A 12,449-nucleotide genomic window follows, 5' to 3' on the forward strand; every position below is an offset into this window, starting at 1 on the left:
GATTTGTTTTGAATTTTTAAAGGAAAACGGCAAGCATTTAACAGCAAATTTCAAAAATATCCCATTCATTTTTTGTTCAGATTTCCTCCACAAGTGTGCATATACAACAGTTCTCATCTATGGTAGATGTGACCCTTTTACAAGGCTGCTTTTTCTTCAGTATTCAGCAACAGACTGACTTTCTTAAAATTTCACATAGCTGTCACTGAAGAACAGAATACTGAATTAAGTTTTCAGAGCCTGAACAAAATAGTTCTTTTCCTCCTTCTCTTAAAGGCTCCTTACAGGCAACCTTGTGGCTACACAAACATCCTGAAGCTCTGGTGGAAATGCAAGGCACAGGACAGTTCAGATACAGTGGAGGTTTCTGAGCCAGAAAGACTGATGGTGGCAGTAGCAGACAGAATTTTACAAGAGTAGCTCAGGAGACCAGGACAGAGACGAAAACACTAGGAAATCCAAGGAGGTCCAAGTCCACAATCGTGTAAACAGGGTGATAAAATCACTGAGCAAAATAAGGAGGATCAAGCTTTGTTTATATCATTTGAGACAGAGTTTGCCTGTGACTCATCACAGCGCTCTGAGCTTCCTTGAGCTCTGGCCGCAGGGAGCGTTTCTCTAACCTCAAACTCAAGTTAGCCTTTTTTATGCTTTGCTCCCCAGCTGAGAGGAGGCTCTGTGCTTCCTATGCTTTTCAGCAGAATCAGAAAGTATCCTGTCAGCTTGGCACCAATGACTGAGCTCACAAACTTACTAACCGGCTAGAAATAATACCTGTTAAATGTTTTTCTCTGAAACACTTCGCTGGTAGCCCTGCAGAAACATCAGATTATTCACTTTTCTAAAGTGCATAGAGTTACTTATGTTATTTATGTTTATTTCAAAATCTATTTTGAATTTCATTCACCTTTTAACTAACACAAGGTAGGGGTTTTTTAAACAGTACCAGTATGAAGGACTTTGGGTTAAAGAGCTATCAGTATTCTCAAAAGATTCCTCTTTCATCCAGGTATTAAAATTCTAGAGCCAACAATACCTGCTTTGTATCTTGAATTTATTTACATACATCTAAAAATGTGATGAATTAGGTTAAAATGCAAGGGCTCCATGCTTCCAAGGACCACATGCAAATTTTCTTGTGTAACTCCCATTTTAGAAAAGGAGCTTTATTTTTCAGCTGGACACTCTCTAATATGTTGATACGTGTTGCTGAATACCCCACTCCTTTCCCCCAACACAGAACAGAACAAAGGATGATCCATGATGTTTTAAAACACTTGTGTGTTTCAAGCTGTTACTCATACAACTGATGCTTAGACAGTATTGTACAAAGCATTCAAGAGGCAACTCAAAAAGCTTCATTAAAAGCAGATTTCTGGAGCGCAGTGTGCTCTGTGTTAAAAAAAGGGATTTCAGAAACATTTTTAATGGTATTTTTTCTAGTCAACATAAACATACATGGCTAGCTTCCTATTGATACGATAGTCAAAACTAAAGAATGCCTTAAAAGGCATCTCTCTGAAATCCACTACATTTAGTGATAATGTAACCGGGTAACTGCTTCTGTATTCAGACACGCTGTACATCCACTGCTGCAGAGACACAGGCACCTGCAAAGTTCACAAACCTTAGAAAAGCTGTACAACTCTCAGGAAAGAGGTGAAATCTGTTTACCTAAATGTTTAAACCTGTATTTAAAAGGTTGGGTTTTCAGATACTCTTAAAATACTGGCTCAAAGTTATAACTAACAAAAACCAGACCAGAGTCTGGTCACAGAGAGCCTAGTTTCCACATATTTTTCAAATATGACATCATTATAAACAAGAATATTGCTAAGGTATTAGAAAAAAGATTTTTGTAAATAAAACACGTTCTGAAATTTATTTTAAAATACTTCCAGGTTAAAAAAAAATATATATTTTTTCCCCCCATAAGAATGGATTGCAGAGATCTCAAAATAAAACAGACCTTCAGCAAAAGCTCTCACCTCTATCTACAATCTTGTCTGATTCAGGAATATAATGTTTCAGAGTAGCAACCAAGACAGCCATTTCAGTCTTGGAGATCGGATTTCAAAAAGATGACGCCCTTGAGAACACATTCAACCACTTGTCTTGTATATGCTTACACGCAGCTGGCCTAATCCTTTTCATGACTTCAGATGTGTCAATTACAATTTCCTAAGTTAGAAAAGAGATACTAGACTCTTTATCCTAAAACCAAAACATACTATAAAGTATTATTTGTATTCCAAAATGCTATAAACTATTTTCTACTATAAAATATTGTTCACTATACTATAAAATAGTTTTCTTCATAGCTTTTGCTATGGTAAAATTTTCTTACAGATAATTTGACATAGCTTGGCTGACATCAATTTTTTACCATGTAAAAAAGCACTAGATTTCCAGTAATTTCTCAGACACAGCACAGATGAGAAACAAAACCATATTCTTTTAAGGAATCCAATAACGCTAATTCACCCACTGAAAAGAATTAATGTTATAAAATGAAGGGTATTAAGAATATTCTTGACTACTCAATGGTGTGCATCCTCTACACAGTATCTTGAAATTGCTTCCTGTAACTGCCAACTTTAAAACAAAATTAGTGTTATAAAACAAGGCACCAAAATAGCGATTGCAGTGCCAGGCAGAGGTTACAACCCAATGGCACGGTGCAGACAGCATAAATATATTATTGCTAATTGTCAAGTCTCCCAAAAGCCTAACCATTCAAAATCCTTATCAAATTATCTTCAAAAACGTTGTCTGTTCTTGCCCTGCAAAGCTTTTGTCCTGTCAGTGACAACTACTTGGAAGCAGCATGAACATTTAACATTTGAAAAACAAGATGAATACCTACTTAGTGGACTTATTCACAGACTTGCTACTGTACACATCTATAGCCCAGAAAAAACCTGCTTTCAGGATATTCAGGCATACAGAATCTTTAAACACAGTGCAATCATTCCAGCGATTAGGCACAGTCAAGCAAAGGGACATGTGTGATTACTACATCTTCCCCGGTGTCTGTAGTTACATTGCTCCCAGAGAAGCAACTGACTCTCTCTCTACTGTGAGAAGGGCCATCAAAGCATCGAAGCTTTAATCATGCAAAACCTCAGATTTACACAATGATATCCTCAACATACAGTTTAACCACAGAATATAATGTGGAAATCTCTTCCTCTGCAACAAAAGGGAGCAAACAAGCTCAGTAATAAACCTTCAGGTTGGCAGTTGCGACCAACGAATATAGCCTGTCCCAGAATCAAGTTAAGGATGGCAACACACTGCTTACAACTCTGGCAGAAACATATCTAGTTTAAAAAAAAAAAATAAGTCTTCAGAAGCCAGTTTATCCCTAAGGAAAATCTGACCAATGGAGCAGTAACCTAAGACTGACACACGATTCAGGAAGAGACTACTGAAGGCTTCAGCAAATATGAAACTTCCACCCACACATCCATATTTAACAAAATATACACTGAAAGGGTAACAGCAATGCAGTGCTGTGGGTAAGATTCTCAAGTGTTTACAAACTGATGACTCAAATTATAACTCATGTGGACATGTGTATTAGGCATAGAGGACTTGTAAATTACTAGCTAAAGCCTCATTTCTCTGAAAAATGTATTTAGAAAAAGATTCCGCCATGATTATTTATTTTATATTACCATTTGACTTACGAGAGATGGAATTCAGTTATGACTAGCATTGTGAAAGCAATCTAGAAGACAGTCTCTATCTTTAAGAATTTATTATCCTGGTTAAAAACAAGATCTGATTCACTAAAGATAAGGAATCTTACCAAGCAGTCCATACATACACAGGTCAATGCATGACTTAGTGCTGAAGAAAAATATTCAAGGGAAAAAACGGTTAAAAATAAGTATGCTTGGCACAACACCACAGGGACACTTCAGAAGACAACCCTTTCTTTGGTCAGCTTCAGTCAGGAAATACTTTGTTATTTTTACAGGGCAGACTAACCCTGTGAGAGGGAGCAATGAATTTTATGCTCATGTGGCCAAAAGCGAGTAACACCCAGTGGCTTCTCACCTAAATGCCTGCCTGCAAGCATACACAGGAAAAAAATGCTCTCTTAGCCTCAACCTCTCTTTCCTCTGAGGGTGCAAAGACAGCTTAGGCAATATACTTCGCTCCTAACATAACACGTGCTGCACCGCAAGCTGTTCCGCATCTCTGAGCGACTGGCACTGGGATCATGGAAAAGACCCCCCAGTTGAACTACCACTTCTAACACTTCACTGTACAGACACCAAATCTATCATAAGTTTGTTTCACATTCTAATAGAAAAGTTGAAAGAAACTTTACATGGCTTTTTTTTTTTAAGATAGATTGTAAAATCAAAAATCAGTCCAACAGCAATAGCTATTTTTTTTTTCCAGAGGTAATCTTTTACCTTTTAATTGTACTCTTTTGGTTGCTATATAAACGGCACAATTTTTCAAGCAATAAATTAAATAAATTCATACATTAAAGTTGTACATATCGATCTCCAACTAAGATTAACCTCTCTAACAACATAATGTAGCAATTAAAAAACTTACAGTGCGAGCACATTTCCAAAGGGTAACTTGCCTCATTTCCCTGAAACACAAAAAAAGAACAAAGTTGCAATTATTCCCAAGTTAGCTTAGACGATCTATTTTAAGTTTCAGCACTGTAAAGATCTGGGGCAATACAAGTTACATGGTTATTAAATATATATATATACACATTAAACCCAACAGCCACAGACTGTTTTATTTGGATGGGTCTATGTTGCCAAAACATACAAAGAAATATAAAACCATTGAGAGGTTTCCTCTGATGAGAACTCCCATGAACATATCAACAGACCACACTATGGTAAGAACTTCAATCACACATTCCAAACTCCAAAAATCAAACTCACTACTTATATATTGTGCAAATACTGCTTTGCAAATTAAAATAATACTTAATTTCAAGACTTCACATGATCTTTTTACCATTTCACTTTACACACAGAAACAGACATGTCCTTACAAATTACCATGACAAACCTTATTCAATTAGCGTAAGAAAATCACAGCATATTTTCTCCACAGAGCCACCTGCCCACTCCACCCAAATAGGATTCACGCAGGAAGAGTGATGCAAAGAAGTGGTTTATGTGACAAGAAATTCCGATGTAACAGCTTTACATTTAAATATTTTTGTAACGTACTATGTTAGTATGTTCCTGTTTTGTAGCTGAATGGAAAGTTAAACTAAGATTTTACATCCTTGCTGCACTACAACAGTCATAGCAAGAAAAATTAACACTTTGAGTACACAGTCACTTTGAACTTGCACATACCGAAATCCACTACTACCGCAACATAAACGCCAAAAGACACTAAAATTGTAAGTTGTTTTTTTTTTCTCCAAACGCCTCATCTTGAGCCAGAGAAGATCACAATACACACACGTTTAATATTTTTTCAGAATCAGTCAGCAAAGGAGTGAACAGGTAACCGAAGAGATTCATAACCATACATTTTCATAAAGTTCTTTTTAAAGGAGTGTTTTATACAAAATGAAACATATTTAAGATGAGTCTAAGACACATTCTATTCAGCAGTGTTTCTCTTACAGTGTGGAGCGTAAGGGATTCCATAGCTGAGCACAGAAAGACTCCTCAAAATTATACAAAATTGAACAGAAATACAGATTACTTGACAGAATAAAAAAAAATTTTTTAAAAAAAAGGAAGAACTACATTTAGCCTGGAAGCATGCGATTGCATTTCCTAATAAGGACAGAAAGGGGCAGAACAAACATCTTGTGAATCTAAACATGTCGGAGAGGAGATGCATTGTTAGAGGGGTGGTTTGCTTTTTTTTTTACCTCCAAAATACATTCACTTTACTTATCCCCCACAATCCCCAAGCTCTCTTGCTTCTTAAAAGTTAACATACTTGCTTTATAAGCAGAGCAGTAAAAGATACAGCCTTAAGTGCTTCCCCAATGGCTACTTACAGCACAACAAAGTAGCAGAACAGAAATCCTGAAAACCTCAAGAGCATGACTGAGATATCCTGCAGGAGAAACTTATTCCACTGTGGCAGGGAACCTGGGAGCCCAGTGCCACATGGAAAGTCTTGGACAGAACCCAATCAAAGTCTTCGAAAAAACAGTGAAGACCAAAACAAGATAGTGAAAGCCTAGTATATTTACATGAATACAAAAGGGTAGGGGATTTAAAATGGGGGAAAGCAGAATTTTGAAACAAGAAGAAACAGGAACCAGGGGATCCAGCTAGGCTGCTCAAGACACGAGGTCATGAAGAGGCAAGAAAAAACATCAGACTGGAAGGCTGCAAATTAAAGGAGAAAGTTGAGTTAAAACCAGTGCACTTACGCACACAAATATACAATCATAACTACATTAGAAGACTGTTAAGCACACTTACATCCTTGTTCAGGTATTGGGAGAAAGTTAATTTCTATTACAAGCTACTGAAATCAACCTGCCTAAAGAAGCATAAAATGCTTCTTAAAATTGAGCAGGAAAAATTAAAAAAGGGAATAACTTTTTTCAGTTCATAAACTGAATAAGTGTAAAGTTTATAAGGAGTCTTACTACGCATCTAGATGCACTTGCTAAGCCATAATCAAGTTATCTACATGAAGTAGCCTAAAAAAATATCTGGAGAGCAGAGAAAAAAGTGAATACACTTCAGCTTAGTTTTCCTGTGAAACAATTATTGCTAAAATGAAACGTTGAGAATACTTACCTATCCAGGACCAGAACTTGCATATCTACAAAAAATGAGAAAAATCTAGTAAAAGACAATGTAAAAATTACATCATTATTCAATATTTGCCACATAGTATTTAAATAAGGTATTTAAAAAAGTAGTTACCTGCTATTGATGTGCTGAGAGTTCATCTTCATAGGAGATTCCAAAAGTCTAAGTTTTAAAAAGATTTTAATCCCCTTTTTCTTTTTGGTACAAATAAATGTTCGATGGACTCATGCCAAGATTCCTGTCTGCACAGCCACAGCCTGGACAAACACAAAGGTCTTCCTCTATACCAAAGACCAGATCCTCAGAGATGAAGATTTGGTCTTGGGGGCAGGCTTTTTTTCATTGTATTCTGAACAGCAGTACAAAGAAGTCACTCATTTATCCCCAAATACCATTAGTATGCGTACACGCTGTATGAGATACAATATAAGCCCTGAAACACAAGTGCTAAATAGGTTGAATATTTTCTTGCTGTTTAAGAATAGATAAGTAGTAAGACGGAAGATCTAGTGCTACATCCACATTAACACGTTACAAAAAAAAGGAAGGAGGGAAGCACGGCTATAAGACTTCATAAAGCGTCTAATGAGTCCCTTTAAGAAAAGGAAAATAAAAAAATGGGGTACACATTTTCATCTGTACAGTTTTAATGCCAACTGTTACCAAAGCTTAACACCAAGACTAGGCAGCATTCTAAAGAATGCTGGAAAGTATTACTTTGCACTAACAGAAAATTTGACAGTTACCGCAAAAGACCATCATAATTATAAACCTTATTCAGCAAAGTAACACTGCATTGACATATATTTTTTATTTTATAGTTTTAAGATAATCATACTCATTTATAAAGACAAAAGTCGCTGTAAAATCTCCAAACAGCAGTAATTTCATCTCTGATGCAGAGAAGTTGACTTACACAGATAAACGTCTAGAGTAACAAGGTTCTTATTCAACTCTTAAGATTGCCAACTTAAAAAACTCATTATAACATTAGTATTTCCTGCCAGATATATATTTTGCATACCTCACATGAAGTGAGAATACCCTCTCATATACACCATATCAGCACATTTAGAAACAAGTGACACATGGTTTGTTGAAGAACTGCAGCTTGTATAGCACCAACACTCCTCAACAGATTCACTTGGCACCTACGCCTCCTATAAAACATGCTTTCTTCAGCTGCGTCTGGGCATCACTACCACACTGCTGGAGTTTAGCTCTCTTCTCTCGAGTTACAAACTTAGAACAAGCGGCTGGACTACTAACGATATTCTGAATAGCCTTATCCTTTTAGAATAGTCTTGAAATTTGTTTTGAATGCTGTTAGATCCATACAAGTTAATTTCTGGTTAAACAGCTGCAAAATCACTACTTATAGACAGAAGTAATTACAGATCAAGAACAGTCCAGAGTCTACTAACAGAAGGCTGACCAAATTCTGAATACTGCAGAAATATCAGTTTACTAGAGAGAGGTCAAACCATGTCACTAAAGTATTTCAGAAGCTCATATGACATGTAGTTTGTTCCTTTAAGAATAAAAATGTTTTATTCTCTAATTATTCTCCTTTTCTCTCCTTTCAGCAGCTGTGCCTTTTTACTGATTAAGGGTAACCTATTAAAGGACTTCAGTCTTTATTTCTTCTGCAGATTATCCATGAAAACGTGTTTCTTGATTTCCTGTTCTTTGGCAGTTACTTCAAATACAAGTCGTTCTCTCTTCTTAAGATCAGTTTTGCACACGATCCTCCAAGGTAGGATAGTTAAGGGCAATTATCTTGACAAGCTTCCTCTTAGTGAAAGACATGAAGAGCTGCGGATAGAAAATATAAAAGGAAATTTGCAATTAGCTAAATTAGCACAGAATCTAAATTCTTAGATGAAGCTGTTTATACAAAATAGCTTGTACACAGTAAGACATCAGACTGCAAAACAGTTCTTCAGCATACATTAGTAGAATACACTTTCTAGCTCTGTTTGACAGTATGTTACTTCTCTGCATGATGTACATCTTTTTGTGAATAGTTCAGAGACTTAAGTTACAGTGCTACCCTTCAATTAGTTTCCTGCTTTTATAAATGCAGAAAATGTTTCAATGCCAGCAAGCCATGATGTCAGTTTAGGATGTATCGCAAATTTAGTCCTCAGGTCGTGGTGTGTGCAGGACTACAAATACAAGTGAACTCCTGTAACAGTTTAAAAGTTAGATTGTTTCAAAACTTTTGATATGTTTCCATAGGCAGACAAAAAATTAATTCAACAAGTGGCAAGATCCTAAGATCTGTTTAGTACATGTACAGAAGTAAATCTGAGATCTACTACAATTTCTGCAGCAACATATGGAGAACTGCAATAAGCTCATCCTTGTTCTAAGTGGCCTTATACATGCAAAATGCCTTGACGCTGGAGTCAGCTGTTACACTTAAGCACCAGAGCTTTGCACAGAAACAGAACATTACTCGCGTTTCTGCATCTGTGTTTTTGATGCGTGAGCACATCATGGGGTGTTGTCAACATGCTGTATGTTCTGCTTCCTGCATTTCCTCCTGCACCTCCTAAATTACTAAATATTTTTGTTATCACAAGAAGCAAGTTGTTTTATGCAAGTGAAACAGTTAACCAAGCCATGTCTGCTGGGGGTCAGAACTAGGGATTGAGACAATCAAATTCAACTCTCAAGTTACATAAAAAGCTGTTTTCCATCATCCACTACTACAAGTAGGAAAGAATGGGAGTGCTAAGAGGAAAGATGGCAGAGGCTGGCAGTCAGCATTTAAAAAGAGTCTACTCCAAAGATTCTTCCTCCTCCACAAAGACACAAAATGCTTCTCTATCTTTTCTCATTCTCCTCCATACCACGAAAATTAATGATTAGTGAAAATTACCTGTTGCAGAGCACTCTTCTTCCTCCTTGTCCTTCTTCAAGATTGTTTTCCATGATGGCCATTTTCACAAAGCTTTAACAATGAAGAACTGACAGCTTGGTGAAGAGTAGTTTGGTTTTGTTTGGTTGTTGGCTGTTTTTTTTGTGTGGTTTTTTTTTTTTTAAATGACCACTGTTTAAGAAATTACTAGAGCTTTGGCTGTCATAAGTTGGCACTGTTTCTTCATCAACAACCACCACTCAAGCTGGCAAACTAAAAACAATGGTATTTGTTATCAAGGCTGCAGAAACTTCTGCATGAAAAGAACATGCCACATAAACACATCCACAACGGTTTAAATATTTGTTAAAATGAATTTCAGACAAAGCCCAGGAAGCTTTAAGCCACTTTAATATTTGAATTTCTGAATTAAATACTGGTCACAAAAATATGCAAGATCTCACCTACTGTAATTTCATGTGTGACTTACTGGAGCAATTAAAGGCTAAGAGGAGTTTATCAGAGCACAGATGAAAGACATGCCCAAAGTTTCTGCAGATACCACAACAAATATGGTTTAAAACAAGACAAACAGAAATAAGGTTTGACTGGAAAGAAGTAGCAAGAAAAACACCTTCATTTACCCTGTTCAGAAACAGTGTAAATCTACTTTGCGTTTTTTTCGTTAAATCTGGTTAGAAAAAAACAAAACACCCTCAAACAAACTACTCAATACAGAGAAGTTGTGTCTTAGCCTGAGAATCAAGAAAAACATGTTCCTGATTATCTTCCAGTATATTTAACAGGAATATCTAATTTGTACACTACAAAAGGGAACTTGTAAAGGAAATGTCATAGGCAAGATTGCTAGGGAATTGGTATTTCTGTTTGTCTTGGAGTAATTAAGTCACCTTTTAGGCTCTTCATTGCAGACACTAAAGGAAATTTACTTAAAATTGGAATATCACAACATAGTTACCCAAAAATAAGACTGGACTTAAATTAATAGTGCAGATAATAGTGCCGACTAACTGCCAAAATTTAGAAATTAACATTTAAAACAACTTGGTGACTTTTACATTGCTTTTTGCAAAGCAAGTACTTAGTAGTTGCTTTGCATAAAAGTATTCCAGGCACAGAGAGTGCAACTCCCCCAAATACTAGCTCCTTGGAATTTGCAGCTCTCCAGCAGAAGACTTCTACTCAAATACTAAGAGAATAAATCTATCTCTGAGGTTCTTATGGTAATACTAATGTTGAGTCAGATACTGTGATGCAAAAGTATTAAGCTAAACCAAGAAATTAAGAGGGCATTAAATTTGAAGCCATACAGAACTTCGAGAAACTTAAGAGCTGTGACAGTTTCACTGTTGACCCCAAATTCTCAACCAAGTTTCTAACATCATGACCCAGAGAGAGAATTAAAGAAATACTTAAAAATGCCTGACACCTGCCTCACATTCAGTAAGTTCCACCATTAAGTATCTTTTAGCAGTATGCTGTACTACATCTCCCAGTCTTATGTTATTTTTCCAGGCTATCAACAAATACATTCACTGTTCTGAGGGGCAGCCTAATTCCTTGCCCCTCTAATCCTGAAGCTAAAAGAGTGTAACAGCAGTTTAAGATGCAAGACTTCCACGCTGCATCCAACTAAGATGATAATTTATCGAACCTTCACATTTACACCATTTTTACAACCTCAGCTCTGCTTATGCCCCAACTCATTTTTGTAACCAAAGGTGTGGAAGAGTCCCGCAACATATTTCAGAGCCATCATCTTGTCTGTCCTAAAGTCCAATATAGTACCTGAAAGTTGGAAACCACCTCATTCCCCTCCTGGCATTCAGACTGTCAAATCTGGGCACCTTGTTACTCTTTGGTGTTAACATTCAGTTGTCCACTTGTGCCACAGAAGGAATTAAACAGGTTACAAATGGGCAAGGAATTCTTAGAGGGTATCCAGAAAAGCAAGGGATTGCAGAAGAAAAATAAGGAAAGAAAAGGCAAGGAAGAAAAATAGAAGCAGCAGTAATGGTACAAGGTAAGTAGCACAGACCACAAGTGTGACAGTAAAGGGCTCAGACATTCAGTTGGTACTTAAGAGTTGTGCTCTCCTGCTCTTCTTTCAGTAAAACTTCCCATCAAAATTGGTAATTTTTATTATTAACAAAAATTGCTATCATATACTGAATCACAGAATGGCATGGGTCATGAAAGAAACAGATACCATGGTCTTTACCAAATAAATCTTGCAATGTTATGTTAGCAAAAGAATAAACACTGTTCTTGTAGAAGAGTTTCCACCATTTGTTTCTTTAATTCTTTAGTCAACCAGAAACAAGGTGCATATTACAGCAATAGATTATAGTTATTTTCTCCTGGACCCTTGAACACAAGATGTATCTACAAAAACAAACTACGAAATTTATGTATTGACCTTAAATCTTGGCATTCAACTAGTACTTCCTATGAGCTGTTAAGAGTTCCCTAGGTATACAGAGATAAGAAATGGATTCAACATCCACCAAGTTTTAGATTGCATCCTAAATATTTTTTAAAAAAATAACAAACAATCCATACTTGAACTTGCTTTTAAGTTATTCCAAGTGTTTTTGGGACACACTTGCTTTACCAACTATGACTGTTGGTCATTGGGAAAACCCAAAAAGCACGAGGAAAAAAAAAGTTGCAGGAAGGCTATTTATTCTAGTACAACAGTTTGTTTTATTTACTTACTTCTCTAATGATTTTTAACTTCTCTGACTCAGCTACAACCCAATATTTGAAGCTTCTCA

At 36.4% G+C, this 12,449-nt stretch overlaps 1 protein-coding gene and 1 long non-coding RNA gene across 2 annotated transcripts in view; both read right to left on the reverse strand.

The window, feature by feature from the left end:
- Positions 1–12,449, reverse strand: part of PPP3R1 (protein phosphatase 3 regulatory subunit B, alpha) — a 40,510-nt gene that overhangs the window by 12,724 nt on the left and 15,337 nt on the right. Inside the window, exon 2 of the mRNA XM_074579282.1 lies at positions 4,579–4,618. Coding sequence (XP_074435383.1) covers positions 4,579–4,618 — 40 coding nt within the window. The remainder of the gene's footprint in view (positions 1–4,578; positions 4,619–12,449) is intronic.
- LOC141740483 (uncharacterized) lies at positions 4,751–7,042 on the reverse strand. The gene is made up of 3 exons (XR_012586060.1): positions 6,900–7,042; positions 6,771–6,795; positions 4,751–6,350 (listed from the first exon to the last, which is right to left on the reverse strand). It is a non-coding gene; the product is annotated as an uncharacterized LOC141740483 (long non-coding RNA).

Source organism: Larus michahellis, chromosome 3 (assembly GCF_964199755.1).
Source record: "Larus michahellis chromosome 3, bLarMic1.1, whole genome shotgun sequence".
NCBI classification, from domain to species: domain Eukaryota; kingdom Metazoa; phylum Chordata; class Aves; order Charadriiformes; family Laridae; genus Larus; species Larus michahellis.